The sequence below is a fragment of the Exophiala bonariae genome (genome assembly GCF_035927105.1).
Source record: "Exophiala bonariae strain CCFEE 5792 chromosome Unknown scaffold_19, whole genome shotgun sequence".
Lineage (NCBI taxonomy): Eukaryota > Fungi > Ascomycota > Eurotiomycetes > Chaetothyriales > Herpotrichiellaceae > Exophiala > Exophiala bonariae.
In genome coordinates, this window is record NW_027042494.1 from 739,958 (window position 1) to 767,851 (window position 27,894).

The following is a 27,894-nucleotide window of genomic DNA, read 5'->3' on the forward strand; positions in this document are numbered from 1 at the left end:
TAGCGAGCTCTTTTCTGATGAATGGCGAGCTTTTGATAAGCTGTACATCATCTCGAACACTCTGCTCAAGACTGCATGGCCTGTTAGTGTCCATGACCGAGTAAGATTAATCAGTATGAAGATCATGGGTATGACTGACTTTTCAAACGAAGGCAGCCTAAGGGCATCGACCTCTCCATGATATCCTGGCGCACGCGCTTTCAAGACTAGACGAACATCCTCGTTCTTAAAGAGTTCGGCCGAGCAATCTGAGTCGCAGGTGTAATCGTATAGTTAGCGATGCAATGTCGAATGAACAGGTTACCCCTAGAGAAGAGGCGTCCTAATCGAGCTCACCTGTATGATGCAATATCATTATGTCGGTGAAGGTGCAGACGTGATCAAGGAATAGTAGATTTTCCAGTTGAGGAGCTGCGCGGCCAGCACAACTGCGGACGACAACGGCATCTGGATAATGTCAATTACTCTAGACATAGCATGGCTCATTCCGAATGTATAATAAGTTATTACCCCATTCTTGTAGGCCAAAGATTTTCCACGGACTGATCCGAGGGTCGCAGCATGAGACTGATATTCAAGGTTTCAGTCAGTGAAGAAAGTCTCAGGGAGGGCAGATGAGCATTTCTCCCACTTATAAAGATCTTTGGCATAGGGACCTGTTGCTCGGGTGGGAGTTCGTTGAGTTCACTCAAAAGCGGGATTGGCTGATGGCTTTGTGCATACTGGCTTTAGTCGGCGTCAGATTGGCCCCTGTAGAATGAGATTTGGGACTTACGCATTACGCGTGAGAAGTATCTCTGTACTTGGTACCGGGTCCATATTAAGTGGTGGCTCAACAAGTCGCACAATCTCTGATTTGGATATGCTAGGTTTCAAATTTTCTAGCTTCTAAGTTTGCAAGAACAAATATGTAGGAAGGAGTAACTAGCAACTCAAGAATCCGGCTGCTTCGTTATTTTAAACGTTTTCGACGTCTTGAAAGTTGTCGAGCATTTGAGTTAAGCCTGCTGGGAAGTGGCCGACGGTTGCAGGGGTGTTAATGCCCTAAAAGGGTGTAGCAGAAGGGAATGACCTGTTGTAAGTGGAGGAAGAATGTTAGCCGAGAACGTCTCCCAGCGCACTTCAGTTTCGGGATTAGTGCTCTATACACTTCCAAGCGCCACCTTCTTCAACTCCTCTTCCTCCCACCAAAACTTATATTCGGGACTACCCAAATAAATACCGCAATAACACAATCGCCAAGGAGGCATACAGTCAGAATGCAATCGCTTCAGGAGACATTGTCACCGTCCCCATGGAACAAAGTGGTACATTCTTGTCAGTAGCTCGTCCTATAACAAATTATATGACCAGGAGCAGGGCATTAAGAGCCAGGAAGATACTAGCATGGCAACCTAAAGAAGGGTCTCTCGTAGACGAGATCCCAGGCATCGTCAGAACAGAGGTGGAAAAAGTCAACAGTACTTGAAAAGCTTTTATCTGCTCAGCCTGAGGTTGCTGATTTCAGCAAAAAAAGCTTAGTTCCTTTCATAGCCTGCCAGCATGCAACCCGCCACTGACAACCAATTCACTACCTGTTGTGTACAGAGAAGCATCTGAAAGATAATAGATGGCGGCGCCCTTCAAGTCTCTGCGATGTCCCATCCTTCCCATGGGAACCGCTTGCTTCATAGTCGCTTCCAGCTCAGGTCGAGCCATAAACTGACTCACAGACATATTGGTGACTGTATGCCCCGGTGAGATCATGTTGACCCTAATTGCCGATGGTGCTAATTCGACCGAGAGACCGTGGAGTAGCCCTTTTGCCGCACCCTTGGAGGCCGAATATGCTGAAAGTCCCTGGCTTTCGACGCCGCAGGTAGTTGCAATGCTGCCGATCAGGATAACACTACCCCTAGATGAGCGGTCTTCTATGCTGTTCTTCATCATCGCTCGACATGCAAATTGTACGCTGAAGAACAAGCCAAAACTCTATCGAAGCAGGATAGGATGTTAGCATGTAACATATCGGCCTTTCTTGGAACAGAAGCTGAACGATCCCTAGACATATCGCACTCATCTTATCATACTTACATTGGTCTCAAGCAACTTATGAACTTCGTCCTCAGAATGGTCTAAGAAGGGTTTCTCAATGCAAATCCCGGCACACCCGATTCTGAAAAATTGCATTAGTTCCTAGAAATAAAAACCCTAAGTCGAGGGAATATTTTCCAAACAGCAATATCAGGTGCCTTACATGCCATCAATCCTGCCGAAGTCTATCACAATCTGGTCAAACGTGCGTTTCAGCTCATCGTATTTGCCAACGTCGGTGCTGTAGCAGCAATTTTGTCAGATATGTTGAAATTGAATTTTGGATGAAGAGAGCAAGGTGAGAGCAAGTCAATAGAAGGGTCTCTTAATGCATCCTACCTGTAGTACCTAAGTTGGCAATCTTTGGCCGGTAAGGTGGCCTCCCAGAAGTCCTCGGGGGGAGAATCGCGTAATCCTATTACGGCAACACGTCCCTTCACCTCAAGTACTGCTCTGACAAGACCTTGTCCGATGCCGTCACCTCCTCCTGTCCCCATATCAGTATATTTCATGAAGGGTAATTTGTTTATACTCGCCTGTAATGACAACGACTTGGTTTTCTATGCTAGTAAGATCCTGAAGCACTGTGGTCGTTTTGAAAGAGTCGAGGGCCACCCTGGTCTCATTCTTGCAGCCATTCAGCTGTGTACTGTTATTCATGATGAATGACCAGAATAGTACAGAATGGAACCGATGAACGTTTCTAAGAGTTTTCTAAATCGTATCATTACAGCTTTTCCTACGAGCCAATAAAGTTGTTTCCTCTGCATCTATAGGAGAGGTAATTATGCTACTCTCATTCTTTCGGCTTGATGCCGCGGCATCTTCATCGGACGATAGCTATTACTACCCAGGCTGCACTTCCACGGATAACAGGCCTGACTTTCTCAGCTGAATACTCCAGGCTCGTGCATACTTATACGAAGCCTGAGATAACATGCCCAAAATCTCTTTCGTGCTCATGGAATCCGATGTTGCCTCGGGAACTTCGGCTGATTGCTCTCAGACTTGTAATCGCTTTAAGAAGCTTTTCATTGTGTGATTGCAGGAATTCATTCGAACGAAGCCGGAACCAACGCATGAGGGAGTATTGCATCATTGAGAAGTCATTTCATCGTGAGTGCACAGTAGTAGGTGCTGGCGGATACTAATTTGTCAGTAGATCTCCCGCGCAAAACCTATAACAGCCATGTACACAGCACGTGAGATATTGGATGCTTTCTACAAAGCCGAACGACGATATATGGCCGCGCCACCTGATAAAAGAGACTTTGAAACAATTGGAGCGACCCTGGCCCCGGACGTTAGGATGGAACAAACGTCAGCTCTGCCATACGCTGGCACATATATTGGAAAAGAAGGCATGCAGGAGTGGACCAGGAAAATGGCAGACTACTTCGAGATTGTGGACGTTCAAAACCCGGAAATCTTTGAAAAGGAGGGATCGAATCGTATAGTAGTCTTGTCACAGGTTCACTTCAAGGTTCGGAAGACTGGAGACGAGATGAAATTTCCATTCTGTCAGGCCATGACAGTCGATCTTGAACGCGGTGTAATCCAGGAGTTGCGACCTTTCTACTGGGACGTTGAAGCTGTGAATAGGGCACTGGGGTATTAGATAGACCTTAGACTTTCTTGACCCAAGGCTCGAGTCGTTTCTAGGCTCAAACGTCATTCAGCAATCTGATATACAATAATCTATGTGATACACTAAGGGATATAATGTGGTAGAACGTGCAATCCGTTTTTAATAGCATGCGTGGACTTATGAGATTCCATGGTAGCAGCTAAGACTCCAAAATACCACACGCTATCGCCATCGGCTGACCACGATCTCAGCAGGGTCTGGCTTATGTGAATCTTCCGCGGAATATCTTTGTGAAGACACAATGAACTTATCCGGGCCGAGGGGGATTAACGGCTTTGCCACGAGGGGGCTCTGGAAAAGTCGTCTTGCCGGTACCCTTAAGCGTGATCCATGTTCCAACTCCAGCAAGTGAAGTCTCTTTCGTACTTAAGTCACATCTTTCACTGGTCCATGATCCTCATGGCAAGTCCCATCATCGATTCAGACGACATGGAGAGCCGGTCAGGCTTTGTGGTTCCACTCTGGATTGACGGCCGTGAGGTCTTTACACAGGAGACATTCGACGTGATCTCCCCAGTCGACGGAAAAGTATCTTGGAGAGCCTCATCTGCCAATGAGTCTGATGTCATGGCTGCGGTGGAGGCGGCAAGCACAGCATTCCTATCGTGGTCAAAGACCAAACCTGCGGAAAGGAGAAGTGTCTTTCTGCGCGCGCACGCCCTTCTCATTGAGAAACGTGATCTTGCGAAAAAATACAGTTATGTTGAGACCGCGTCGTCCGAAACCCAGTTTGCCTTCGAGTACAACGCGGGAATGGAACTATGTCTCCAACTGGCGAATCTTCCTGCGGCTATGACTGGAACTGTACCAGAGACAAATGAGGCTGGTTCTCGAGCTATGATCATTCGCGAACCATATGGTGTGGTCCTTGGAATCGCACCTTGGAATGCTCCACATGTGCTTGGTCTCAGAGCGTGTTTAGCGCCACTTGCTGTTGGAAACACTGTCATTTTGAAGGGGCCTGAGCTGGCACCAGCCACATACTGGAACTTCGTGTCGATACTGCACGAGGCGGGTCTGCCTAGAGGTTGTTTGAACACGATCTACCATGCCCCGCAAAGTGCTGCATCGATTACCCAACTTTTGATATCTCATCCTGCCATCAAGAAAGTCAACTTTACAGGGAGCACGAAAGTCGGTAGCATTGTTGCACGCCTGGCTGGACAGAACCTGAAGCCCTGTTTACTGGAGCTCGGAGGAAAAGCTCCAGCAATCGTTTGCGAGGATGCGGATCTCAGCCTCACAGCGCAACAGTGCGTCCTGGGTGCTTTTATCCACTCTGGACAAATATGTATGAGCACCGAACGCATCATTGTGCACTCGAAGATCTTGGCAGACTTCAAGCAAGCGCTGAAGGCGGCATTTGAAGAGATCATTAGTCAGGGCAAACCAACCGTGCTAATCACGGAGGTTGCAGCTAAAAGAAATAAAGAATTACTAGAAGACGCAGTGTCGAAAGGAGCTCGCGCCGTCTGCGGTGATCTCGCCACTCCTTTCGGGGCTAGCAATACGCTCCACCCGGTGATACTCGAGAACGTCACCAAGGAAATGAATTTATTCTACAGTGAATCGTTTGGGCCTTCAGTCGCCATCTTTCCAGTTAAGAGCGACGAGGAAGCTCTGGCTTTGGCAAACGACACTGAGTATGGCCTTTCGTCGGCAATATTCACTGAGGACCTTCGTCGGGGGATGCAACTTGCAAGGGGCATAGAGACTGGTTCGGTCCATATCAATGGTATGACAATCCATGATGAGCCATGGCTGCCCCACGGAGGGGCGAAGCGGAGTGGATTCGGGAGGAACAACGCAATCGAAGGCTTACAAGAGTGGACAAGGACCAAAGTGATAACCTGGAAAGATTAGATCTTGGAAATATTGGGGATTCTGTACTGCATTACCTCATCCAATAAAGGATATAGCTTGCCCGAAAGTGTAGCGTGACGCCGTCGTTGGATAGTGACCATTTTCGGATATTCATCTTGAAATGGCCTTCAAAAAGACCCTTCTACCTGTTCGATTAAAACTAAAATCTGACCACCGATCGTCCCTCGACCTTTGAGTTATTCAGACTATCCAAAATCGAAGGCAAATCCTCAAATCCAAACACTGTCACCTTTGGTTTGACCTTGCCATCTACGGCCATTTTCATTAGCTCACGTATCTGAGCTCGGTCCCCAACAGTTGAGCCGATGATGTGAATCCCTTTGACCAACATCTCGAAGGGGCTGACCGCGAGACGGTAGGACGAAGGAGGAATACCCACACAGACCAACTTTCCACAATTGCGAAGCATGGAAATCGCCATGTCGTAGGCTGCTGGCGCACCAGCCACACAAATAACGGCATGGGCGCCTCCGGAGGTGACGGATAGAATTTGATCTACCAACTCTGCCGAGCTTAGGCTGAAGAAATGCTCTGCACCCTGGGCAAGGCACAATTCCTCCTTCAGGGCGGAGTCAATTGCAATGACTCGATGGCCCAGGTTTGATGCGATCTGAACGCCTAGGTGGCCGAGTCCTCCCCCTGCGCCTGGAATCACAACAAAGCTCCTCGGGCTCAAATTCGCGCGGAGAATGGCACCATACGTAGAGATTCCACCGCAGAGAAGGGGTGCAGCGATCTCTGCAGGAAGACCGGCCGGGATCGCAGTAATGAAGTCAGAGTCTGCCAGGCAGTACTCTATTGTTGAAGGCTTAGAAGATGGTATTGACGGACGATGCACAGTCTCCGCAGGCGAGAGGTACTTACGCTGAAATGTTCCTGGTACATTCTGCACTAGTATATCAGCCGAAGCAGTGAACAACACGATCTAGAAATGTCTTACCCTTCCGGTATTCAACTGGTTCGGACAATACGTATAGTCCACTGAGCAGGTATCACACTTGCCACAGGATTGGTGAAGCCACCTGTTGTCCGTATCAGACCCTGGAGAGCTTAAGGAATGGAGGGCTATCTCACGAGACACCAACATAATTTGCCAAAAGTAGAGGCGAAACACCTTCGCCCACTAATGTGGTCTTAGCCGAGTAGCCTTGATCAGCACTTGAAGGGGCGATGAGTCACTTACCGTCAACCACATTGCCAACGCCCTCATGGCCTGCGATGTGTGTTGTCATGGGAGTATTTCCATATATAGAATGGCAGTCCGAATGGCTATAGAAAGATACGTACGCTCACAGTCAGCATCGCCATCTCATTCCATAGAGAAGCCGTCGGGTATATCTACCAAACCCCTGAAGCTGCCAATTTGATGAGCACTTGCCCCGGACCTGGTTTCGGCACTCTGATGTTTCGAAAATCCACTGTGGCCTCCAGGCCAGGCTGTTGAACCCATGCGCAGAGCTGTGTTTCTGGAAGCATGATAGGATAGGAGATATGACTTTCGATTGCGAGGAAAGGAGCTTGCCTACTAATATACTATCATACAGAAAGACCAGCTATAAGGGGGCCTAGATAGTGTGCCTTCTCCTGGGATAGTCTTCAGGGCGATTGATGAGCCTCGGGAGCGTTCCCGGCTTTAGTGGCACCGAGTCGTAGCAACATCAATCAATAGTTCCTGCTCCCTCGGGAGAACAATATGTGATCTAAGCTTAGGCTAGTTGAGCTACACTAATGTTGATGCTGTCGGGGTTCAAGCCACGTCGGTTATGGGCAAGGGCACAAGAAGATGAGTTTCAGTTAAGCATTCCGACACAGAGAGTACTAATTTTCTTTTGTGCAATGAGAATACAAACTTGACTACGATATCGTGCATCTTATCAGAGTGGAGTTATTGTGGTTATTACTTAGACCATAAGATCGTTTAGAAAGGAGAAATCCTGATCAAAAAACCTTTCAAGATCTTCGAAATATGATTCTTGGAGAGGAGATTTATCCAGCCTAGTCGCAAGTGAGGCGTCTGTGTTGTAAGTCGAGCTAGGTGTCATAAATGAAGTTCCTTGGCCAATGTTGGCATCATGATTCGGCGAGCCACCGCAGGACTCTGTAAGGTTGTTTTGTCAGCTCATAAATGCCAGCTAGAATATGCGTTCCACAGAGCTTGACAATTACTCTAAATGACTCTTGAGTGCACTTACCACGAGGGATAAACTGATACAAATGCTTCAGACATTCGCCACACTTTGCTGTAGTCCTATTGTCCCTGCGGAGACACTCTACCACTTCGATAGCATTTTGAAACGACGAGATCATCTCAGTTGAGGTATGTGGCAGGGACTTTTGCATGATCGGCAATCGGTTGCAAATGATCAGAATCGAAAATAAGTTTAGGGCCGCGGAGAAAGCTGTCATGGTAGTGCTCACGTCAGCGTTTTCACGGATTTTTTAGCTGAAGGGTAAAATATTGGCTTACTGTAAAACAAAGAGCACCACCAGGTCCCGAGCAGTTGCTGTTGTCTGCGTGCTGTACAAATTGCATGAATGTATGCAACAATCTGTGTAGCAGAGTTTACACAGTCTTCGAGGCTTCTTTTACCAACATGTTGTAGATCACTATCCGCCTGAGTACCTCCGCCGGATGCTGAGGTCGATTTCAGGAGCATCACTAACATGGGTCGATGGGCCAAACAACGGAACGTGTGAAATCGTAGAGTGAGAATTATGCGGTACTGTGCTAACACTTCTTCTGAGGGGAGTCGCCCAGGAAGGCCCTCAAACCTTTTAGGCAGTAACCAGGGAGGTAATGCACATTTCCATTTGCTGAATTGAAGCTCAAGCTGAAGAATTTCTGCAGCGGCCTCGAATGGGTTCCTATCTGCAGTCTTGTCAAGGTTGCTGTTGTACATGATCTCGAGGATATTTCCCAGAATCGTGGAGATCGATCTAGGACTGTTAGAGGTGTATTCTTCACTGGTATTGAAATTTGTCTCACACTGTAGCACTAAGAAAGTTTGTGCTCAAGTTTAGCATTGTTTCTTCATTCCGTGGGTGTTCGGTGGTCTCTCCTGGAAATAAGGAGTATACCTCCATGTACGAGGTAGGAATCGAGGGCGGTCTTCCAAAGCCCATGCTCAAAGTCCTATCTCTTGTAAATAATCTTTCGAGGATTGTGCAAGAAAATGAGTACCCACCTGTCTAGTATGAAGCAGGTCCACCATGTATGCTTCCGGGCCTCGCACACGGCTGGATCAAGTTGAACGTATGTCTCTGCAGAGTGGAGCCCAATCTGAAAAGCGGCTTTTACAGCCAATCCGTGGGTCACCCAGGTTTCTGAAGCAGTACCAGTCCCCATTAAGAATTGGGTTCGTTGCAAGAAGTATTGAACTATGAGATTCACAAATCAATCAAGGAAGCACTTAAATGCTCCAATCAGACTTACCAGTCTCCAAAGTTGCGCACGTCAACGTGGAAGCATCTTCGATTTGCACCGCTCGGGTGTAATATTTGTATGACTCAGAATTGGTCTGTTCCGCATTTGGTGCCAATGACCTTTGTATTGCCAACGCAAACGCCATATTCAACATGCTCAGTCGAATTCGAGGCACTTTCGATGTTCCGTGATAGATGTGTCGAAAGGTTTCGCGGAATGAGACTTCATTTATGTACGGCCAGAAAGACCCCCAACCACAAAAGTACCGATCAACCAGGTTGGACGCCTTCAAATGGGCAGGAAGGAGGAAGAGATCATTTGACATGTCGTGAATAACAAAGCTAGGAATCGTACTCCTCTGTAACTGATCTACTGGAGAGCCTGGTCGCATAACGGCTAGGCCACCAGATTCTATTGCCATAGTCGATCTGGGGGGCCGTTCCTCCGTTTCCGTAGCTTCATTAGAGCGTTTAAGAGCGCTGGAAATATCTCGAGCATATGCCATCAGAGAAGATGACCCTAGTCTCATAAGTAAGATAAAAATGTGAAGAGAACCAGTGTTCCAAAACCAACCGTGATAGACTTCGGGTTCCACACCACAAAAGAAAACACGACGCGCAAGTTCGTCTGTTTCCTGCGGTGGCAATGGTTGTACCCTCGCCTCATGTAAGGGCTGTTCACTTCGTAGGTCATGGTTGTGCAATAGAAGGCTGTCGCCGTCATTAGAATGGGGAAGGCCTTGCTGAACCGCATTGGCATCATTCTGCAGTCGACCAGAGGCTAGATCCACAGATCCATCGTGCTTTCGACTTTGTTGAAGTTCGTGTTCCAGGGAAGCTAGCCGGTTCTCAAGAGTCTCGAGATAACTTGACCTCCAACACGCGTCAGCATTTCACTGTCAATAGCACCTGCTCGGCAGGATGCATAAGGCACCGGGACGTACTGGGGTCCTACTCCCAGGTTCTGGTGAGCTGAACCATAGACACAATTGTAATCTAGTTCGGTACAGGATGAGCAAACTGGCCGCGCTCCATTACACTTTGACTAACTGTCAGATGGATTTCTCCAAACAAAAGAATGGCGTACACGTGATTTCCGGCGCCTGCAGGGGAGGCACGCCTGGCCAATTCGTCGCCGCTTGCGTTCGCCTGAGTGCTGGAAACTTGATCCATCTCTATGAGCCCCGGCAAGTGAGCCATCCATGATTCTTGACCTATCCGACATCATTGCTTTGTGAGCTAGAGCTGTGTCTCGAAATTTCATCAAGTGAGGGAGGTGTTGAAGTCGAAGAGAAGCCAGACTGATCCGCGTTCCCTTAACTTGCGTCGGGACCGATGCTCAAATCCCCTCGGCATCGAAGCCGCGGCTCTGCTGCCGGAATAGCTTAGAGCGGCCACAACTTGATTTGAACACTAACGAACTGCCGAGACTCCTCGATTTGAGGTGACGGAGATAAAATGTGAGTGCTGTTACCATTCTTCCTCTAAGGATGTTATATCGCAGTTTCTCTTGTCGAAAGGCATAGAAGTTCGAAAATGCTCATGTCATCCCGTTCCCCGAAGCATTTTCGCCATTGTTGTCCTCGTAGGTAGTAACTTCTTCAGAGTTAGGAATCCGCAAATGAGCTTGATGGAATTCCCCAAAGGCCCATTTTATTTTGGGGACCCAGATGGCAGGACGATGAGCAATCTGGGTACGGGCGAGCACAGGGCATCGTTGCTCACGAGGCTACCAAGGCATTCCCGAGCGGGGCTCAAACGGCCATCTTGGCACAGCCATCCGATATCAAATTCCATCTTCATTCTGGATAGACAGCCATCCTACCTGCATCGCGTTTCTTGCTGTGAACAATGATTGCGAATTCTGTCCCATCACTGAGTTAACAAGACAAACGGTGTTGACTCCAGTTGAAGCCACGGGAGTGCCACCAAACGGAGCCGTCAGCGTGGTTGTTCTTTTTCCAGCGAAAGGAAAGAGCTACAAATTCGTCCAGCCACGATATCCAGGACCATTGGGCACTCATCCTTACATGATCGTGGCTTCTTCGTTGGTCCGACAGCTCAAACGACAATTGCATTCACCCCTTGTCTTGGCTGCTGGTTTACATTAAAAACACACCTTGACATCTCCCACTTTCTTCCACAGCCATCTGTGAACTTCCGTGTGGCAACACACCAGAGAAAGCGCTTTCCCCTCGAAGAAAATCATACATTGATCCGTCAAGTCTTTTTCGTTTTCTCGCTTCGACTGAGAGACAGTGGCTCTCTTGTGCCTCATTGCACTACCTCCAGCGCCCCGCAACCATGAGAATTCGTATCAGAGGTCCTTCTGGCAAAACCTCAATCATCAGTCTGGGTAGTTCAGCAACGATTGAGACATTGCGAGAAGCCATTACGGCAGAGACAACCCTCTCTACCTTTGAAATCAAGTATGGATTCCCTCCAAAGACGCTCGATCTTCAACGATACCCATCCGACAGTCTGCTCTCCGAGCTTGATGTCAAATTGAATGGTGAACAACTCACCGTGCATAATGCAACTTCTTCCACATCGCAAGAGAATTTGGAAGCCACCAGAGAAGCCAAGCCCTCAGATCGAAACCAGAAATCTTCAAATCCGCCAGAGTCAAAGGCTCCTCAGTCAAATCCCAATCCCAAATCGAAGTCGCAACCATCATCAGCGGCTCCTCTCTCTCTTTCGCGTAAGCAAAATCCTGCCATGGACGACCCACCAGAAGTATTCCTACCTGAATCTGGAGGAACTCTGGTCTTGAGAATCATGCCAGACGACAATTCATGTCTTTTCCGAGCAGTAGCTTCTGCAGCCATCTCGGAACTGGATGCTGTGACAGAGCTACGGTCCATTATCGCCCAGACTATCCACCATAACCCCGAGAAATATTCGAAGGCCATTCTTGACAACAAAGAGCCAGAGGTCTATTGCCGTTGGATTCAAACCGAAGATGCCTGGGGAGGCCAGATTGAACTCGACATATTAGCTCAACATTTTGACATTGAGATTTGCAGTATCGACGTACAGACGTTACGCGTGGATAGATACAACGAACAAGCCTCGAGGCGCTGCTTTGTGGTATACTCGGGGATACACTATGACACCATTGCCCTCAGTCCATTCGAAAACCCGGTGCCGGAGTCAGATATCAAGCAATTCCCAGCACCCCTGTCAGATGAGATCTTGCAAGGTGCCGTGACTCTATGTGAGCGCCTACAAGCAAGACATTACTACACTGACACGGCTGGGTTCCAACTTCGATGTAATGATTGTGGAGCGACATGTATTGGTGAAGCGGGTGCCACTAAACATGCAGAACAAACGGGGCACTACAACTTTGGAGAAGCAAGCTGAGCATTGGCGTCAGGTCACCGTGTGACGCGCACATTGGAGACCGAAACAGGCTCATGCTCTCCGCATGCTTTCAACAAGGCGTACCCTTTAGAAGCGGCCATCAAGAGTAAATCTAGGGCGAGACGGCATGAGCCTTACTCGAATCAACGTGAAAGAGATCAAAACCCATGCAATAGTTCTTGAGCTACAACGCAGAGCAATAGCACAAAGGGTGCAGACCATTTGGGAGTGAGGGGATTGGGTGAGGTGTAAGCGCAGAAGATACATAATAAGGCTTAATACGAGCTGGCCAAGTCCACAGTTATCTAGTTTGGGGAAACCGTGGGAAACATGGTCTATATAGGAGATGCGCCCTGCGAATGAGACGAGGATGCCCTGGAGAGATTACTAAATGTCAGCACTGATAGCACGGGAGTCAATTGACGATCATACGACAGGCCCGAATGCAATGACTCTGATTGTCAGGATAGCGAAAGAACAACCTGAGCAGGTGAACCTGCGCAACAGCTTCATTCCTGATGATCCGATGATCGAGCAGTCCATATTTTCCTTCCGGGGCTTACAAAGCTCAACATTGCCGGCGTAAAGGGTGCACTAGGTCCTGCCATTTGGATTGTTTACTATTTTCAGGGGTGCAGAATCCGAGCACCGCGTCTTAGAATGGAGTCCGAGCAGGCTTGCACGGATCTGAACCGAACGAGCAGCATTAACTTACCTTGGTTGCACTATGTAATCATCACTCGAAGTGGGATATTCCAGTATTCATGGATCATGTCAGCGCTCAAGTCCCGGGCTCAACCACCCCCCCGCCCCCACTTGATTCGTCTGGCGGGGTATCGTAAGTCTCGGTCAAGTTTAAGGCGGGTTTGCTAGCCTGAGCAGTTAACGGAAAGGATACACTTCACTTCGAAGGCTATCTGGGCAGTTTGCTTGGGTGAGAAAGTAAAACCCGCTCCAGCCCGACGCTCCAGCCCGAGCTGACCTTGCGTGTCATGCGTGCCATGGCTTCGTGGAATTCACAAAGGTTTTGCCCCTCTGTTTACCCTGAGGCAGTCTGTGTAGCCGAGGTAGTGAAGACGACTCGATATAAAATGATCAGGCACTCTGACTCCAGATCATTTCTGCCACCAACTCAAGTGCTCAGCTTGTGAACTCTCACCAGTCTTTCCCTCTTGCCCTTTGTCTACAGGCCAAATCTCTAGGGAATAACCATCAACCTTTCACTCGAAATTTCAAAATGAGTTACACACAATCATGGCAAGATGTAAGTATCCATTCACCACATCCTGGTTGACACGCATCCCTAACAGACCGGGTCAGCTGGAGAAAGCGACTGGTGGTCGGGTCGTGATGCACGGCAGCGTCAAGGACATCCGTGACATGTACGATGGCCTGGTAGCCATGCTACTCCCACAACTGCCCCCTCCATCCGATGCGACCGAGAGCTTCGATGGTGAGGTCGAAGGCGTCAAGTATCGCGTTTATACACCCAAAGAGGCCGCAAAGCAAGGACCGCTCCCAGTCGCCATCTGGACTCACGGAGGAGGCTGGATGACAGGTGATCTCAACTCGGACGATCTTCTGTGCAGAATCGTGGCCGAACATACTCCTTCCATCATTGTCAATGTGGATTATCGACTCGCACCAGAACACAAGGTTCCCACTCAGCTGGAGGACACACTGAAAGTTTATCGATGGGTGGGTGAAAAGCTCTAATCCGATGTTGTATTACCATGTTTCAGTGGCTGACTGGTTTCCCGTTTAGGCCCAGCAAAACGCAGCTTCATTCGGCGGAGACCCAAACAAATTCTACACGGTCGGAGGCTCCGCAGGAGGTGCGTTGGCTCTGCAAGTGGCCAATCGCATTGTCAAGGATCCAGCCAAACGAAACAACATCAAAGGAATCGCCGCACTGGTGCCATGCACACTGCACTTCGACCATGTCCCCGAAGAGTACAAGTCCCTCTACAAGTCGTACGAGGAGAACAAGACCGGCGTGCCGATTATTGATAAGGAGTCGATGGAGATCTTCTACCGAGAAGCAGGAGTGGACCCCAAAGATAGCGACATCTTCACTGCATTGGCCACGGACAACCACAAGAACTACCCACCTACCTACCTTGCCAGCTGCGAGTATGATCCTTTGAGAGACGATGCGTATGTGATTGAGGCGGCTTTGAAGAAGGCGGGTGTGCCGACCCAGCATAACCATTACAAAGGACTGCCCCACTATTTCTGGATCTTCCCTTCAGTGCCGGAAGGACAGAAGTTCGTTGGCGATCTCATTGGTGGTATCAAGTGGTTGATTTCGCAGATGTAATGGACAGCGATCGCCAGGGAATCGATGTCAACAAGAAATGAGTTCCTCGGTTGAGAAGAAATGACACACCGAGTCATGGTTGATAGGCTTCTCCAAATTTATGAATCATGGGGCATCTGTACTCCGCACCTTTCCGCTTCCCATATCCCACCATGGCTTTCTTAAAATAAGTGAATCTGTCCGCAACACCACCCGCTATAGACAATCCATGGCAGCTACGTCCACCTTTCTCAATGGAATTGATAGTCCTCTCTCCCCGGATGGTGCCTCCGATGGCCTCTCCTCGGGCAAAAGAACCACCAATGCCCTGAACAACAAACTCTCCAGTGTCCTTTCCTCCTCCTACGCCGACCCTGAGATTCGCCATGCCCTGCGTCTGCTGGATGAGCGTCAGATACAAAACGATGAGGACACCAGGCGGGATCTGAAGGCGAATGCCCAAATGGAAGTCATCAAATGCAATGCTATGATAGTCGATGATTTCGGAAGGGTCGCAGAGGTGTGTTTTCTCCATTCCAACCAAGACCGTCTCCCGTGATTAACCAGTTGGTCAATCCATAGCAATTGAAAAGAGTCGGTGCCATGATCACAACTTTGAACCAGACCTGCGCAAGCATGCGCGCCCATATCATCGCCGCAAAGCAAGAATCCGCGCCCGTGCTCGACGAGGCATCGACGCTGATCTCGCGCAAGAAAGAGACAGAATCGAAGCAGGATCTCCTCAATGCCTTTACCGCCCACTTCCTAGTCTCAACGGCCGACCTGAACATCCTCACTAGCTCCGCTGAACCCCTTGATGACCGCTTCTTCACCATCCTGGCCCGCGTCAAGCAGATCCACCGTGACTGCGAACTGCTGCTGGCCTACGGCGACGACCACGACCCCTCGGGCGAGACACAACCCCCACGCCTCGGCCTCGAGCTCATGGAGCAGACCACCCGGAACCTCGACGCAGGCTTTAAGAAACTCTACAATTGGATACAGCGCGAGTTCAAGGGCTTGGATCTCGAGGACCCGCACATCAGCGGCTCCATCCGGCGCGCTCTACGGGTCCTCAGTGAGCGTCCAACGCTGTTTCAAAACTGTCTGGATTTCTTCGCCGAGGCCAGGCAGAGCACACTCGCCGAGGCCTTTCACGATGCGTTGATGGGCTCCAGTGGTGCGACCAAGGCCATCGAGTTCTCGACCCATGAACCTCTGCGGTATATCGGTGACATGCTGGCATGGGTTCACTCGACAGCAGTGTCGGAGAAAGAAGGACTAGAGGGTCTCTTCGTCTCCGACGCCGACGAGATCGCCCGTGGTCTCAGCGCCGGAAAGACCAGCGAGCCCTGGGCACGCATCAAGCGGCGGCAGCCCAGCATCTCCACTGCCGCTAATATACCCTCGTCATCGTCGTCAGAAAGCGACGATGACGAAGGCGAGAACGGCATCACCACTTCCAAAGAACCCATCTTCGACGGCCGCAAAGCCCTCTCCGAGCTAATCTCACGAAACCTCGCAACGGTGTGTTCAACACTACAGGCGCGCGTCGATGTTTCTGTACGCAGCAGCGGCGATCCAGTCCTGCAGTTCAAGACGTTCAACCTCCTGGACTTCTACAGCGGCATCTTCGCCAAGCTACTGGGCGGGGATGCAGACCTCGTGCGCCTCATCGCCACCATGCAGGCCAACACGCTCGCACACTTCGAAGCCACCATGGCCGAGGAAGTCGCACACGCCACCGCGACCGCACACGGTGACGACAACAGCAACACCCCCGGCCCCAACATCGCCGCAGACCTCACGCCTCCGACGTTCCTCGCCACCGCACTACGGCAATTCGCCGAGATCGCACGCACACGAGGCCCACAAATGACCGAACCCGAGCTCGAAAGACTCTTCAGTGCCACGCTCTCGGGTATCCTCAATGTCTGCGCCGAAAACGCCGTCGCCATCACCAACCCCATCCGTCGCACCATCTACAAGATCAACTACATGACGGCGCTACGCGCTACACTGGTCGGGACGGTATCACAGGTATCGGCGACGAGCATCCCGCTCGAGAAAGCGGGACACGAGATCCAGACGCTGCGGGACGCGCTGGTCGCCGAGCTGCTGAACGGCGTGTTCCTCGAGGCGTCGGGCGTGCGCGACCTGCTGCTCGAGGTGGAAGCGCGGCGCGGGGAGGGGGCCCGCATGCGCAGGAAGTGGCTGGTCGTGCATCTCGATGGGTTTGCGGCGCGCTTAGATGAGTTTCTCGGCGCCGCCCTCATGGATGTCCAGGAGCTGTTGAAACCGTTGTTGGACAAGGGCCTCGCGGGCGATGTGGTCGCCGAGGCGGTCGAGAGGTTTTGTCTCGAATTTGATGAGCTTGAGGCTCTGTTGGAGGGCGTGGATGTTCAAGGTGGTGGTGGTGGTGGTGGAGATGGGCCGCGAGAGGGTAGAGAGGAGGATGGCGACGAGACGGAAGGTGAGGACGAGGATGCCATGGTCCCGATACGTGACTTGTATCCTAGAACGGGTGCCGAGGTTCGAGCGCTGCTCAGTTGAGATATCTTTGGACAGACATCTTGTCCTGTTCTACAGAGTTGTGTTGCTGGGCAGGAAGGTATATATTCTGTACACTTGTCGACAGGATTCCTTTTTTATCAGACTTGACTGTAGAAATTTTGCCCTTTCAGTCACTTTTTGCTGTATTGATTCAGTTCGTATGGCTGAGAGGGTGAAGTCAGAGAATCACCACGCATACGCTAGCACAGGAGAGGGAAAGAAGAAGATCGTTGTCTGATTCAATGTGGTGATTTTTATCTATTCCCCCATTGCTATTGGATATCTAGTCATTGGACCGATTCATGTCTCCGAAATCGAGGATTTGGGAAGACTAAGGAAGACTTTTGGTAAACAGGATGCGGTTCGATCGTATCATGTCACTAGAAGCTCTATATGACTTCTTCACAAGAATTTGTCGGCGGCGGAGTCTGGTTAAGATTAGTGATTGGTCTCCAGGTCAAAACTTGAAGCTTGAGTCAAGCGTGGGAGGACTTACCGGAGATGCCAACATTGTCTGGTTCCACGGAGGCTTTGACAACCTTGCCATTTTCAACCGCGACAGCATAACGCTTGCTTCGGTAGTTTCCGAGGAGACCACTGGCGTCGAAGTCGACATCCCAGGCCTTAGCGAATTTGCCAGAGGGGTCTGCCAGGAAGCGAATGCCACTGCTCTTGTCTGCGTCCAAGCTCTTTCCCCAAGCCTTCATGCTAATTTGGCAAAACAGTTCCGTCAGAAAGCTGTTGTTGGAATGTCAAAGACAGGGCAGGGTCTAGGCTTACACAAAAGCGTCATTGACAGAGACAACATAGACCTTTCCTGCGGACTTGAGCTTGTCACTGCTTAGGTAGCCGGGAATGTGTGAATCGGAGCATCCTGGGGAGAAGGCGGCAGGGACACCAATGATGAGACCCTTGCCTGAAGAGAGCTCGTCGGCGAGGTTGACCTTGTTGCCGGGCGAATCCTCGAAGAGGTCGACGTTGGGTACGGAATCACCTTGCTTGACCTGTTGATCATTAGTGGCTATGAAGTGTGAATGAGGGGGGCACCCAGGGGTTAGTGCCCTCTCAGGTTTGAATAAACAAATGACGTAGCTTACCATGATTGCGGGAGTGGGATGGAAAGATCTTGAGATGGAGTTGAACGCGAGAGAATTGAGAGAACTGGTGCTTCGGAGAGAGTTTGAAGTGCGTAGAAGACAGCGAGAAGAGAGAAGCATGGTGAATAAGAACCAAAAGAGAGGGAACCAAAAGGCAGGAGTGAAATTAGAATTCGCAGGTGACGAGCAACAGCAACAATTCCAAATGCTGTGAAGTGGAAGGTACGAGTAGGATGCACGCGTTAAGGACCACTTATGCAGTGAAGTGAGCGAGGTGGAGGGGAAGGACGAAGACAAGAATCCATAGCTGTTGATTCGTTGCCATGGGGAGCTCGGGCGATGGCATCACCAGCTTTTAACTGAAGCCGACTCAATCGAGAAAAGCTCCTTTCCAGGGTTACCAGGTCTAACCCAAGGTCCTCACTCCTCTGCCATTGCGTATTCGTGTGGGCATTCAGACGAAGGAGCAAGCATTGACCGAGGTGTCTGAGAGAGAGTACCTGGGTACTTGGGTGAGGTAGGACCAGAACAGCCCCGCGTGAGACTGCGATACTCCGGACTAGGTGGTAGGTACGGATACCTACCTACCTAGGGACCTAGGTACCTAAGTACTCCGTAGGTACCTAAGTGGCCGCCTGTGCCGTGGTATCGGAGCTTCACCATGACTCAAGGCCCGAGAGCCGTTGGTACCTGACTGCAGCATATCCCCACAGGTCTCGACGAGTCTACCTACTAACGAAGTTGTGAAGATACCATCCAGTATACCTAGGTCGAACAAAACATTGCCGCTGCGAGTCTTTCGTGTTTGAAGCTCGATCTAAAAAGGAACCTACTCGTACCTACAGTGAACACCGGGTGCTATCCTCGGTTACTCCATGATGGCAAAAAGATGGAAATACCTGCTAAGTGCCCTCGTCGCAATTTGGAATACAGGCGAGAATGTTTCCCCAGTGTGTGGGACCCCGGTGGGTGCCCGGGAGGACTCCGTAGGACTAGGACCGCCAGTAATACGGATACCGAGTAAACGATATGCCATGCATGAACAGCTAAGCGGGAACATCAAGTGCTCGAGTCGTTTTCGAACAAGGCCTATGCACATAAATAATAATCGAATTGAAACGTGTAAATGGTCATTAAATTACCTAGGTAGGTATCTGTGCTTGAAAGGTCCAAGAACCCACCCAAGTCGGCCCAAAGTACATTTCCTTTACCTTGTAGATGGATTGGAGTTGAAGCCCTTCAGCCTTATCGCTTCCAAGCCCCGGGGTCGAGCACCAGGTGAAATCGACTACTTGGACGGTCCGTCTCGCCTATGCAACTGGTCTCTACTCTACCGAGGACTTTGTATCTGTCAACCTGTCGTGGTTCGGGACTCAGGAGTGCCTCACCATCTGCCTGATACCCTCGAAAATGCCAAAGACATGTTGGTTGTTTGGGTGGCCCGGCTTCCCCGAAACTTTGAATTATTTGGCCTCCCCTTTCCCCCGGCGAAAACTCCGTCGAGAGGTGAGAGACAACCTGGACCAGGAAGTTGTGTCGGAGAATTGCTTTTTCACGACTCACGACCAGAATACTACGGATCTCTCTATGCCACAGCTACAGCCTAGTGGTACCTCTAGTGCCTGCCTGAATTGACCGGGTTTGAGCTGCATCATCGACCTGCCGAGATCTGTAAGTGTCCTTGGGTTCCATGGGGTTGGAAGCGAATTTACTAGACAGTCAGGTTATTGCCTGGTACGGATACATGCCTCTGGAGGTACCTACCTAATTAGGCTGGGACCTGGTATGCAGCTTCTGAAAAGCAAACGAGCATCCAGAAACCTTCACCGGGAATCGTCCCAACGGATTGGGCCATTTTAAGAGGTATATTCTCCCACACGCAGGTGACATGGACCCCCTGCATATCGGAGTCCTTGGACACACGTATCCGGACATGTCAGCTTCAAGTTGGACTGTGAAGTGCCAATTTGGATCATTTCAAGATCAGAATCGCACAGTTATGGTGACACGGGTGGCACAATCAGAAGACCACCCCCATTCATGTTGATGTTGATTGTTACAGATTTGGATTGGTTTGAAAATAGCACAAACGCAATACTCGTGCTCTTCGCTCGATCAACATACTCCGTTGGTGGCCAGTGATCGACTCTCAAGTGCCGGATATGGCTTGTTCCCGAGATGGTCTTGCTGCATCCAAACAATTGGGATCTGCACTGGTGGGAATTCTGCGAGTTTCTACCGCGCCTCTTGATCGACCACTTGGACTTGAGGGTTCGTCAATTTACCCATCCCAAAGTGACATCTGACCAAGTCTCAAATACGAATCCAACGCCGCAACGGCTACACTCGTATCTGGACGGCGCCCGCCGACCAGTGACCCGATGTTGGTCGTCCATTGAGAGGGTAGAGACATTTTACCTTTGATCAAGTTGCAAGTACGAGGTACAAGTTACGAGACAAGGACCCTGATGATTGTGATCAACCAAAACAGCCCATGAATTGCTTGGCAGAGCCGCCATCCAAAGCCACTGCCGGGTTAGGATAAGGTGGTTGTCCCACTTCAGCTGGTGGTTTTTACGCCGCATTTCCTAGGAAGGGCTCTAGCAATAATGGTGGCAACACTCGTGGTGCGTCTATTGCCCCCCGTATCATTTTATGGCATAGTCGCACGTGTTGCAAGACATGGTGAAGCGACCCTATGCGAAGATGAGGTTAGCCAGATCTTTCAACACTGTCCCCTCCTCAAGCGCTTTTCTATCTACCAACGCTCCAAAGGCCAAGCAAGATACTCGATGAATTGCCTAAATGGTGGAAAAGCGAGCGCCGCCGTCGTCATGTCTTCAGACTTTACGGCCTCATTAGCGAATGCACTCCGAGTGGGGGAGTGATGGGCAAGAGTCCAAACCCAGGTGCGCTTCTCAGTGCGGTTAAGGCGCATCGAAGAGGGACCGATGGGAGCGATGAGATCGTCTCTTCCGACCTTTTCTGATCCTATCGTCAAGGTTAATTTGGGGGAGCTCCAGGGTTAGCGCTGTGCCGAAATGCCTTGTCCCCGGCTATAATTCGTACTCGCTGGGCTTGCCTTGCCCCCCGAATGCCCGCTATCCGTGTTCCCCTTGGGTACGTTAGGGACTAGTCGACACCCATGCTTGTTACAGCTGGTCATGTCCACACCAGAGAATGAAGCCCCATGCCAAAGCCTTTCACTGGTCCGACAACTGCAGGTTTAAGTGCCTTTTTTCCATGCAGATGTCCCCGTCGCAGATGATGCATTTTCTGGCATCTCTCACATTGAGTCGCACATCCCATCCCTTCCCATCCCCTCCAAGTCCTGCATACTAGCGGTGCAAGCCTCCAACTTGATGTGGATGAATCTCCAAGCCCTGGTGGTTGATCTAAACTCTCGAGTCTCGTACAGGAACCACTACTCATCAGATTCCAACTTGCTAGTTTATACTATCCTTGTTTTTCTGCTGTGCCTGACCTTACCCTTCCCCATGACCAGGAAATCAAGCCTTGGAATCTCGGTCTCTCCTTCTCTGGCTCTTGAAGCATCAGATTCCATCCGCACACCAATTACTTCTTACCTCCGCTTTTCTTAGCAACCGTGCACCTGTCCTTGCCCTCGGACATACCGCCCATCGTCTGCAAAACACGTCCAAGCAGAAGCGCTCACGCCTCGACCTATCTTTCAACTTCAAATCAACCAACCTGCGTACTTTTTATTGGCACCAGACTTCTCCTTCTCGACCTTGTATTCCGTACAGACCTCGACCATTTTCGGCTATCTCAACCATAACCCCCTCTGCAACCTCCAATTTTTACGCTCCGAGTCCTAGCCGAGAACAGCCTACAACGACTGCACCAGAACCGAACATTGGCGATCTATTCAACTGGAGTATCCAACCCGATCATCCAGCACACCATACCATTCGTTGTTTTGTCTGGAGTATCACTGAGATCTAAAGAATACCAACTATTGAAACCTGTTGGCAATGCAAGCCTGAGCCCACCTTGTGCGGTCGATTGCATCACAGAACCTCGAGTCGCGCTTTCCGCGATACCTTTGCCTGTCAAGCAGCAACACATAATCTTTATCAAAATCAACCGTCTGTCTCATATTCAGCATGGACAGCCAAGGTGGTGCTGGAGCTGCCAACAGTTCTAGCGACTTTGTGCGCAAATTATACAAGTACTTCTTTCGCGTCCACCCAATTCTAAAGACCACATGGCTAACCTTTCTGACGCAGAATGTTGGAAGATCCCTCATATTCGTCGGTAGTGCGCTGGGGTGATGAAGGCGACAGTTTCGTTGTTCTTGAGAACGAAAAGTTCACCAAATCTATATTACCCAAGCACTTCAAGCATTCCAACTTTGCCAGTTTCGTGCGGCAACTGAACAAGTATGATTTCCACAAGGTGCGACAGAACAACGAAGAGGGAGGTACCTCAATATACGGAGCAAATGCTTGGGAGTTTCGGCATCCCGAGTTCAAGGCCAATAGCAAAGATACACTTGACAACATCAGACGGAAGGCCCCTGCACCTCGAAAACCGTCGAGTCTAAACGATGAACAGATACCTATTCAACAGATCGACCTGATGAACCAACAGATGGTTGCACAAGCACAGCAAATTGAATCACTAGTTCAAACAACCAGCCAGCTACAAATGAACCACCAGATGGTGGTTCAAGAACTACTACGACTGCAGAAGACGGTCTTGAATCATGACCGTGTGATGCAGGATGTCATGACGTTTTTACATTCGGTGGATGCCAAACAACGCAGAGATAGCAAAACCCTGTTCGCTCCTCAAACTGAGCAACAAATACCATCCGGATCGACATTGACGCCCACCAGCCAGAACATGCCAGTACAAGATGATGATATTCCAGCATCGCCATTACAACATGCGACTAAACTTCTTAATGATCTACCACCTGACTCCCAGTTCAACCTCGCTACGCTTGAGCAAATGAACAATAATATGGGGGTGAATAATCTCCTACCCAATGCACATAATAACCAATTCGGAGCGTCCAACTCAGCGACATCAAGTGGCAGCATGGGGTTCTCCAAGATCAACCCAGCCGAACTCGAAAGTGTGATCTACCCTGTTGGCGGCAACAATGGGATTGATCCGATGTATAGCGAGCATATCCACAACATCCCTTATAGTATGCCACCCGTCAGAGAAACACCCGATCCACGAGCGCAATTTGCAGAATCTCGAAAGAAGAGCGGAGTCTCGGATCCTGGTTGGAGTCGCCCGCCTCGAATTTTGTTGGTTGAGGATGATCCAACATGTCGACAGATTGGAGGCAAGTTCTTGTATTCGTTCTCGTGTAGTGTTGAGACCGCATTGGATGGACTGGAAGCCGTCAGCAAGGTCAGGGCAGGAAACCCATACGACATGATCTTGATGGACATAATCATGCCCAACCTTGATGGAGTTTCGGCATGTCATTTGATCCGACAGTTTGACCGGACACCTATTGTGGCCATGACATCGAATATTCGATCGGACGATATTCAGATGTACTTTCACCACGGAATGGACGACGTGCTACCGAAGCCTTTTACCAGAAAGTCGTTATTGGATATGTTAGAAAAGCATTTGATGCACTTGAAGAAGACATCGGCAGTAATGGAAGCGCCACCTGCTGGGGGCTCGATGGTGACTACCGGGCAACCATCATCGACTGCGCAATCAGTGCGTGATGACATGTCGGCTGGGGCCTCTCCAGCCGGTTCTTCTGGGACGTGGAACTCTCCGAGTCAATACTCTGGAGTATCACCTGTGAATGCCAATGTGCACTATGGAGGAATGACACAACAAACCTATGTAGACGCCAATGGCAATACATATAATGCCAACGGACCACAGACACCGGTGGGGATGAGAGGGCATGGGATGCTCCAACAGGCGCAACAGCAGCAGCAGCAGCAGCAGCAACACCAACAACAAGCTCATCGAAGGGGACATTCGGACATGACTGGTGGAGGTGACGGTGGGAGTGCAAACAAAAGACAGCGAATATACGCACCGCAACAGACGATGGCAGCACCGATGCGGCAATGACCCGAGTAAATTATGGAGGGGAAGAGATGTGATGCGAAGAAAAACAGCTCTCTGATATCACAAAGATGGTCTGTCAGGTACAGCTGAGGAGTGGGCCAAGGTTGTCCAGCGACCTCTTTTTACGACTTGATGAAACTACCATATGCTGCATTGGCAACGTGCCGTCCGTGGGGGATATCTACTTGCAACAGGCGAATGCTTTTGATGTCTAACTTACGGGGACTGCACTGAGGAATTGGAGGGGGAATGGACTGGAAAACGGAATATAAGGCTTGCTCAATCCTGCGAGGTTGATGATAATGGACGGGAATGGTCGCCACATCGCGATTCAAGCAGTGATGTTGAATACCACAGCAGGACCGGACTGAAAGGTGACGAGGAATGGATCGACTGTTAAGTTGACACCCAGTTTTGAAGAATCATGTACAGACGGACGAACTTGTGTTTCTTGTCTCGAAAGGAAAGGAGAAGGACTCCTTGATCAGGCTTGTGATGTAATGCAGCAACTTGAGGCCATACCTTAGCGCCTTGCTGCAGCATGATGTTTATGTCCAACTGTCACCACCAATTGCATTTCGCAAGTCACAGTACTTGGGTACCTAGGTAACTAACCTACTTATTATACACTATTTGATATTCGTTACCATTTACAAGGTGTGGCCTCGTTTCTTTTCCCTTGTAAATTGTACCTGTTGGAAATTGAAATCAATTTTCACCAGGTCGTCTTAGGTAGTGCTACAGTACACATAGATGTATAGTATAGACTTGAGATTGAGGTTTTCAAACGGAGTCTGTTAGGCCGGTCCCGAGTTCCCAACTGCATAGTAGCAGCAATAATTCATGTCCTGAAAATAAAGTACCTAGGTAGGGTATCTAGGTACCAGGCATCGAAGGAAGGAGGCCTTCTTTTCCTCTTTCCTCGTTCCTCGTTCCTCTTCCCCTGGAAGATGCCAATCTGCATTCCACTGGCCTCATACACATATACACACATATCCCATCCCATCCCATCTGCTCTCCGACTCTCCCAACACGCTACGCCTCCTCCCTCCCCTTCTCCTTCTCCCACTGCTCGGGCGTCAGACACTTGGGCGTCCAGGCGTGAATGGCGGCGATCTCGTGCTTGAGGGCGCCGTTGACGAGGCGATGGCGCGCCAGCAGCGTCTTCTTCTCAAACTCGGGCGACACAATCACCGCCGTGAACGCCTGGCCGCACCCGCCGGACATGTCTTGGATGGACACGTGGGTGGTCTGGAGGGATTCTTGGAGTTTGCTGGTCAGTGATTCGGGCGTTATTATTGTGTCGTCTGCGGCGGTTGACTGGGGTTGCGGGTCTGAGGACATGGTGGTCGTTGGAATGGGGATTGCGGATGGAGGTGGTGATGGGGTGGGATGGGTGGTGCTGAAGGAGTTGGAGTTTTGTTGCTGGAAGGGGCGGGTTAGGTGTGATGTTTTTGTTGTTGGTCTTGTTACTGGTATAGATGCTGATGCGGATGCGGATGTAATTGTTGGTTTGGATGCGATGCGCCGGGCGAGTTGTGATACGGCGCCGCGGAAGAGGGAGGAGGGCATGCCAGTTGAAGAGGTCAGATGTGAGCTAAGGTGTGCCAATGTCGATTAGAATGCCACTTGAACACTGCAGGCGAGTGAGGTGCAGGATAGTACAGTGGGTGGCGAGCGACGTCGGAGGTGATTGAGAATGGTCGAATTCTCATAGGTACTTGGGTACTTCGTATATTGGTAAAGGAATAGCTGGACTTTCTTAGTCATCGGAAAATTAATTGTTTTGGGGGGATTTCGTCATAGCCTGAGCCCTTCAAGTGCATTTGGAGATGCCCTGCCTGCGACCAGCTTCGATCATCAACAATCAAGTTCACCAACGCCAATCAACAGGACAATGCCACAGCTACACATCCTGTCTTCAGATGCTGCGACTCCTCCTCCCTCGAATAGCTCATATCCATAATACATCCCCAATCTCAACCTCCTTCACAACCAACCTCAACCTCACCCGCAAAATGGCCTCCACATCCAAATACCACGTCTCCCCCTTCACCCGCGCCGTCGTCTCTTCCATGCGCCAGCTCTATCCAGAATCTCTCGCTGACAAGTCCTTTGACAACACTGGTCTCTTGGTTGAAGCTCCATTCATTCCTGCCCACCCGCGCAACAGGAACTCCGTTCTCCTCGCCATCGATCTGACCCGCGCTGTTGCCGATGAAGCAATCGAGAACCACCATTCGGTCGTTGTCGCATACCACCCCATCATCTTCCGAGGCCTCAAATCAATCACCACAAATGATACCCAACAACTCTCCATGACCCTCCTTCTTGCCCATGGTATCAGCGTCTATTGCCCTCATACCGCCGTGGACCAGGTCCCCAATGGCATGGCAGATTGGCTGTGTGATGTTGTGACTGGAAAGGTGGATTCTCCCGAGTTGGAAGCATATACTGCTGGACAAAGCCCAACTCTCTCGGCGCCCTCGGAAACTGAAGTCACCACTTCCGAGTCCGAGTCGGATTTCGACCTCGATCGTCAGTCAGATGCTTCCACCAAACCCACATCCAATTCGGATGCTCTATCGGATCCTTTTGTCTCACCAACCACCCCCAAAGCGAAAGATCAAGGCAAGCGACGACTCGCTCGTCCTAGCGCTGCCCATAGAACATACAGCAAACCGACCTACCCACAACCCACCTCCAACTTCCACCCCTCTGCTCTCTCACATACCCGGAGCGTGGTCACTCCTTCCCCGAGAGACGCAATCGAGGCCGCCAATCAATTCACCGGCTCTTCCAACTACAACTCCTCCAACACCGGCGCCGGAAGATTGATCACTTTTGACGAAGCCCAACCATTGACCGTCCTGATCACCAGGATAGCACATGCCATTGGACTGCCTAAGGGATTCTCAGTCGCCATCCCCCAAAGTCAAGATCTAGAAAAGATCGAGATCAAGACGGTCGCCACCTGTCCTGGCTCGGGCGGTAGTGTTCTGCGGAACTCGGATGCCGATCTCATCTTCACCGGCGAGCTCAGCCATCATGAAGCTCTGGCTGTCACTGAAAGGGGCGGTTCGGTCATCAGTCTATTCCACAGTAATTCCGAGAGAGGCTATCTGTGGAGCATCATGAGAGATAGCCTGGAGAAGCAGGTCCGACAGGAATGGACCAAGGTCAAACAGGAAGAGGGCGCAAAGAGAGATTTGAGCTCTGCATTGAAGGAGGTGTTGGATGATGATGAAATTGAGGTGGTGGTCAGTGAGCGAGATCGGGATCCTTATGGGATTGTCGTCTTGGAGGAGACGGTCGTCGAAGGGGTCAATGTTGGATCGGCTTGATTTGTGCACCATGTTGTCGTTTTTGCTCGTTGTCCCTTGATGGAAAAGATACCCCTGTTGTTATACAGTACTTTTGTGCTCTCTAAAGACTATATTAATGATTTCACAATCACGTTTCCTGCCTCG

The 27,894-nt window shown here is 50.2% G+C and overlaps 10 protein-coding genes across 10 annotated transcripts; 7 read left to right on the plus strand and 3 right to left on the minus strand.

Moving 5' to 3' along the window:
• Nucleotides 1-3,262: 3,262 nt before the first annotated feature.
• On the plus strand, nucleotides 3,263-3,691 carry LTR84_004501 (uncharacterized protein; the record flags this gene model as incomplete). Its single annotated transcript, XM_064848078.1, has 1 exon — nucleotides 3,263-3,691. The coding sequence occupies one exon, from the start codon at nucleotides 3,263-3,265 to the stop codon at nucleotides 3,689-3,691; it is 429 nt and encodes a 142-aa protein (XP_064704617.1).
• Nucleotides 3,692-4,120: 429 nt separating this feature from the next.
• Nucleotides 4,121-5,584, plus strand: LTR84_004502 (uncharacterized protein; the record flags this gene model as incomplete). Its single annotated transcript, XM_064848079.1, has 1 exon — nucleotides 4,121-5,584. One exon carries the CDS (start codon nucleotides 4,121-4,123, stop codon nucleotides 5,582-5,584), a length of 1,464 nt encoding a protein of 487 aa, XP_064704618.1.
• A 160-nt stretch (nucleotides 5,585-5,744) lies between these two features.
• On the minus strand, nucleotides 5,745-6,837 carry LTR84_004503 (uncharacterized protein; the record flags this gene model as incomplete). The annotated part of the gene is made up of 4 exons (XM_064848080.1): nucleotides 5,745-6,491; nucleotides 6,546-6,627; nucleotides 6,680-6,728; nucleotides 6,789-6,837. The coding sequence occupies 4 exons, from the start codon at nucleotides 6,835-6,837 to the stop codon at nucleotides 5,745-5,747; spliced, it is 927 nt and encodes a 308-aa protein (XP_064704619.1).
• A 4,495-nt stretch (nucleotides 6,838-11,332) lies between these two features.
• LTR84_004504 (uncharacterized protein) lies at nucleotides 11,333-12,394 on the plus strand (the record flags this gene model as incomplete). The annotated part of the gene is made up of 1 exon (XM_064848081.1): nucleotides 11,333-12,394. One exon carries the CDS (start codon nucleotides 11,333-11,335, stop codon nucleotides 12,392-12,394), a length of 1,062 nt encoding a protein of 353 aa, XP_064704620.1.
• Nucleotides 12,395-13,631: 1,237 nt separating this feature from the next.
• Nucleotides 13,632-14,714, plus strand: EST1 (Telomerase-binding protein; the record flags this gene model as incomplete). The annotated part of the gene is made up of 3 exons (XM_064848082.1): nucleotides 13,632-13,658; nucleotides 13,715-14,092; nucleotides 14,160-14,714. The coding sequence occupies 3 exons, from the start codon at nucleotides 13,632-13,634 to the stop codon at nucleotides 14,712-14,714; spliced, it is 960 nt and encodes a 319-aa protein (XP_064704621.1).
• Nucleotides 14,715-14,922: 208 nt separating this feature from the next.
• Nucleotides 14,923-17,246, plus strand: LTR84_004506 (uncharacterized protein; the record flags this gene model as incomplete). The annotated part of the gene is made up of 2 exons (XM_064848083.1): nucleotides 14,923-15,213; nucleotides 15,276-17,246. The coding sequence occupies 2 exons, from the start codon at nucleotides 14,923-14,925 to the stop codon at nucleotides 17,244-17,246; spliced, it is 2,262 nt and encodes a 753-aa protein (XP_064704622.1).
• A 402-nt stretch (nucleotides 17,247-17,648) lies between these two features.
• Nucleotides 17,649-18,346, minus strand: LTR84_004507 (uncharacterized protein; the record flags this gene model as incomplete). The annotated part of the gene is made up of 4 exons (XM_064848084.1): nucleotides 17,649-17,674; nucleotides 17,743-17,954; nucleotides 18,027-18,250; nucleotides 18,344-18,346. The coding sequence occupies 4 exons, from the start codon at nucleotides 18,344-18,346 to the stop codon at nucleotides 17,649-17,651; spliced, it is 465 nt and encodes a 154-aa protein (XP_064704623.1).
• Nucleotides 18,347-22,470: 4,124 nt separating this feature from the next.
• Nucleotides 22,471-24,427, plus strand: LTR84_004508 (uncharacterized protein; the record flags this gene model as incomplete). The annotated part of the gene is made up of 2 exons (XM_064848085.1): nucleotides 22,471-22,535; nucleotides 22,594-24,427. The coding sequence occupies 2 exons, from the start codon at nucleotides 22,471-22,473 to the stop codon at nucleotides 24,425-24,427; spliced, it is 1,899 nt and encodes a 632-aa protein (XP_064704624.1).
• Nucleotides 24,428-25,459: 1,032 nt separating this feature from the next.
• Nucleotides 25,460-25,768, minus strand: LTR84_004509 (uncharacterized protein; the record flags this gene model as incomplete). The annotated part of the gene is made up of 1 exon (XM_064848086.1): nucleotides 25,460-25,768. One exon carries the CDS (start codon nucleotides 25,766-25,768, stop codon nucleotides 25,460-25,462), a length of 309 nt encoding a protein of 102 aa, XP_064704625.1.
• Nucleotides 25,769-26,442: 674 nt separating this feature from the next.
• On the plus strand, nucleotides 26,443-27,768 carry LTR84_004510 (uncharacterized protein; the record flags this gene model as incomplete). The annotated part of the gene is made up of 1 exon (XM_064848087.1): nucleotides 26,443-27,768. One exon carries the CDS (start codon nucleotides 26,443-26,445, stop codon nucleotides 27,766-27,768), a length of 1,326 nt encoding a protein of 441 aa, XP_064704626.1.
• Nucleotides 27,769-27,894: the final 126 nt, after the last annotated feature.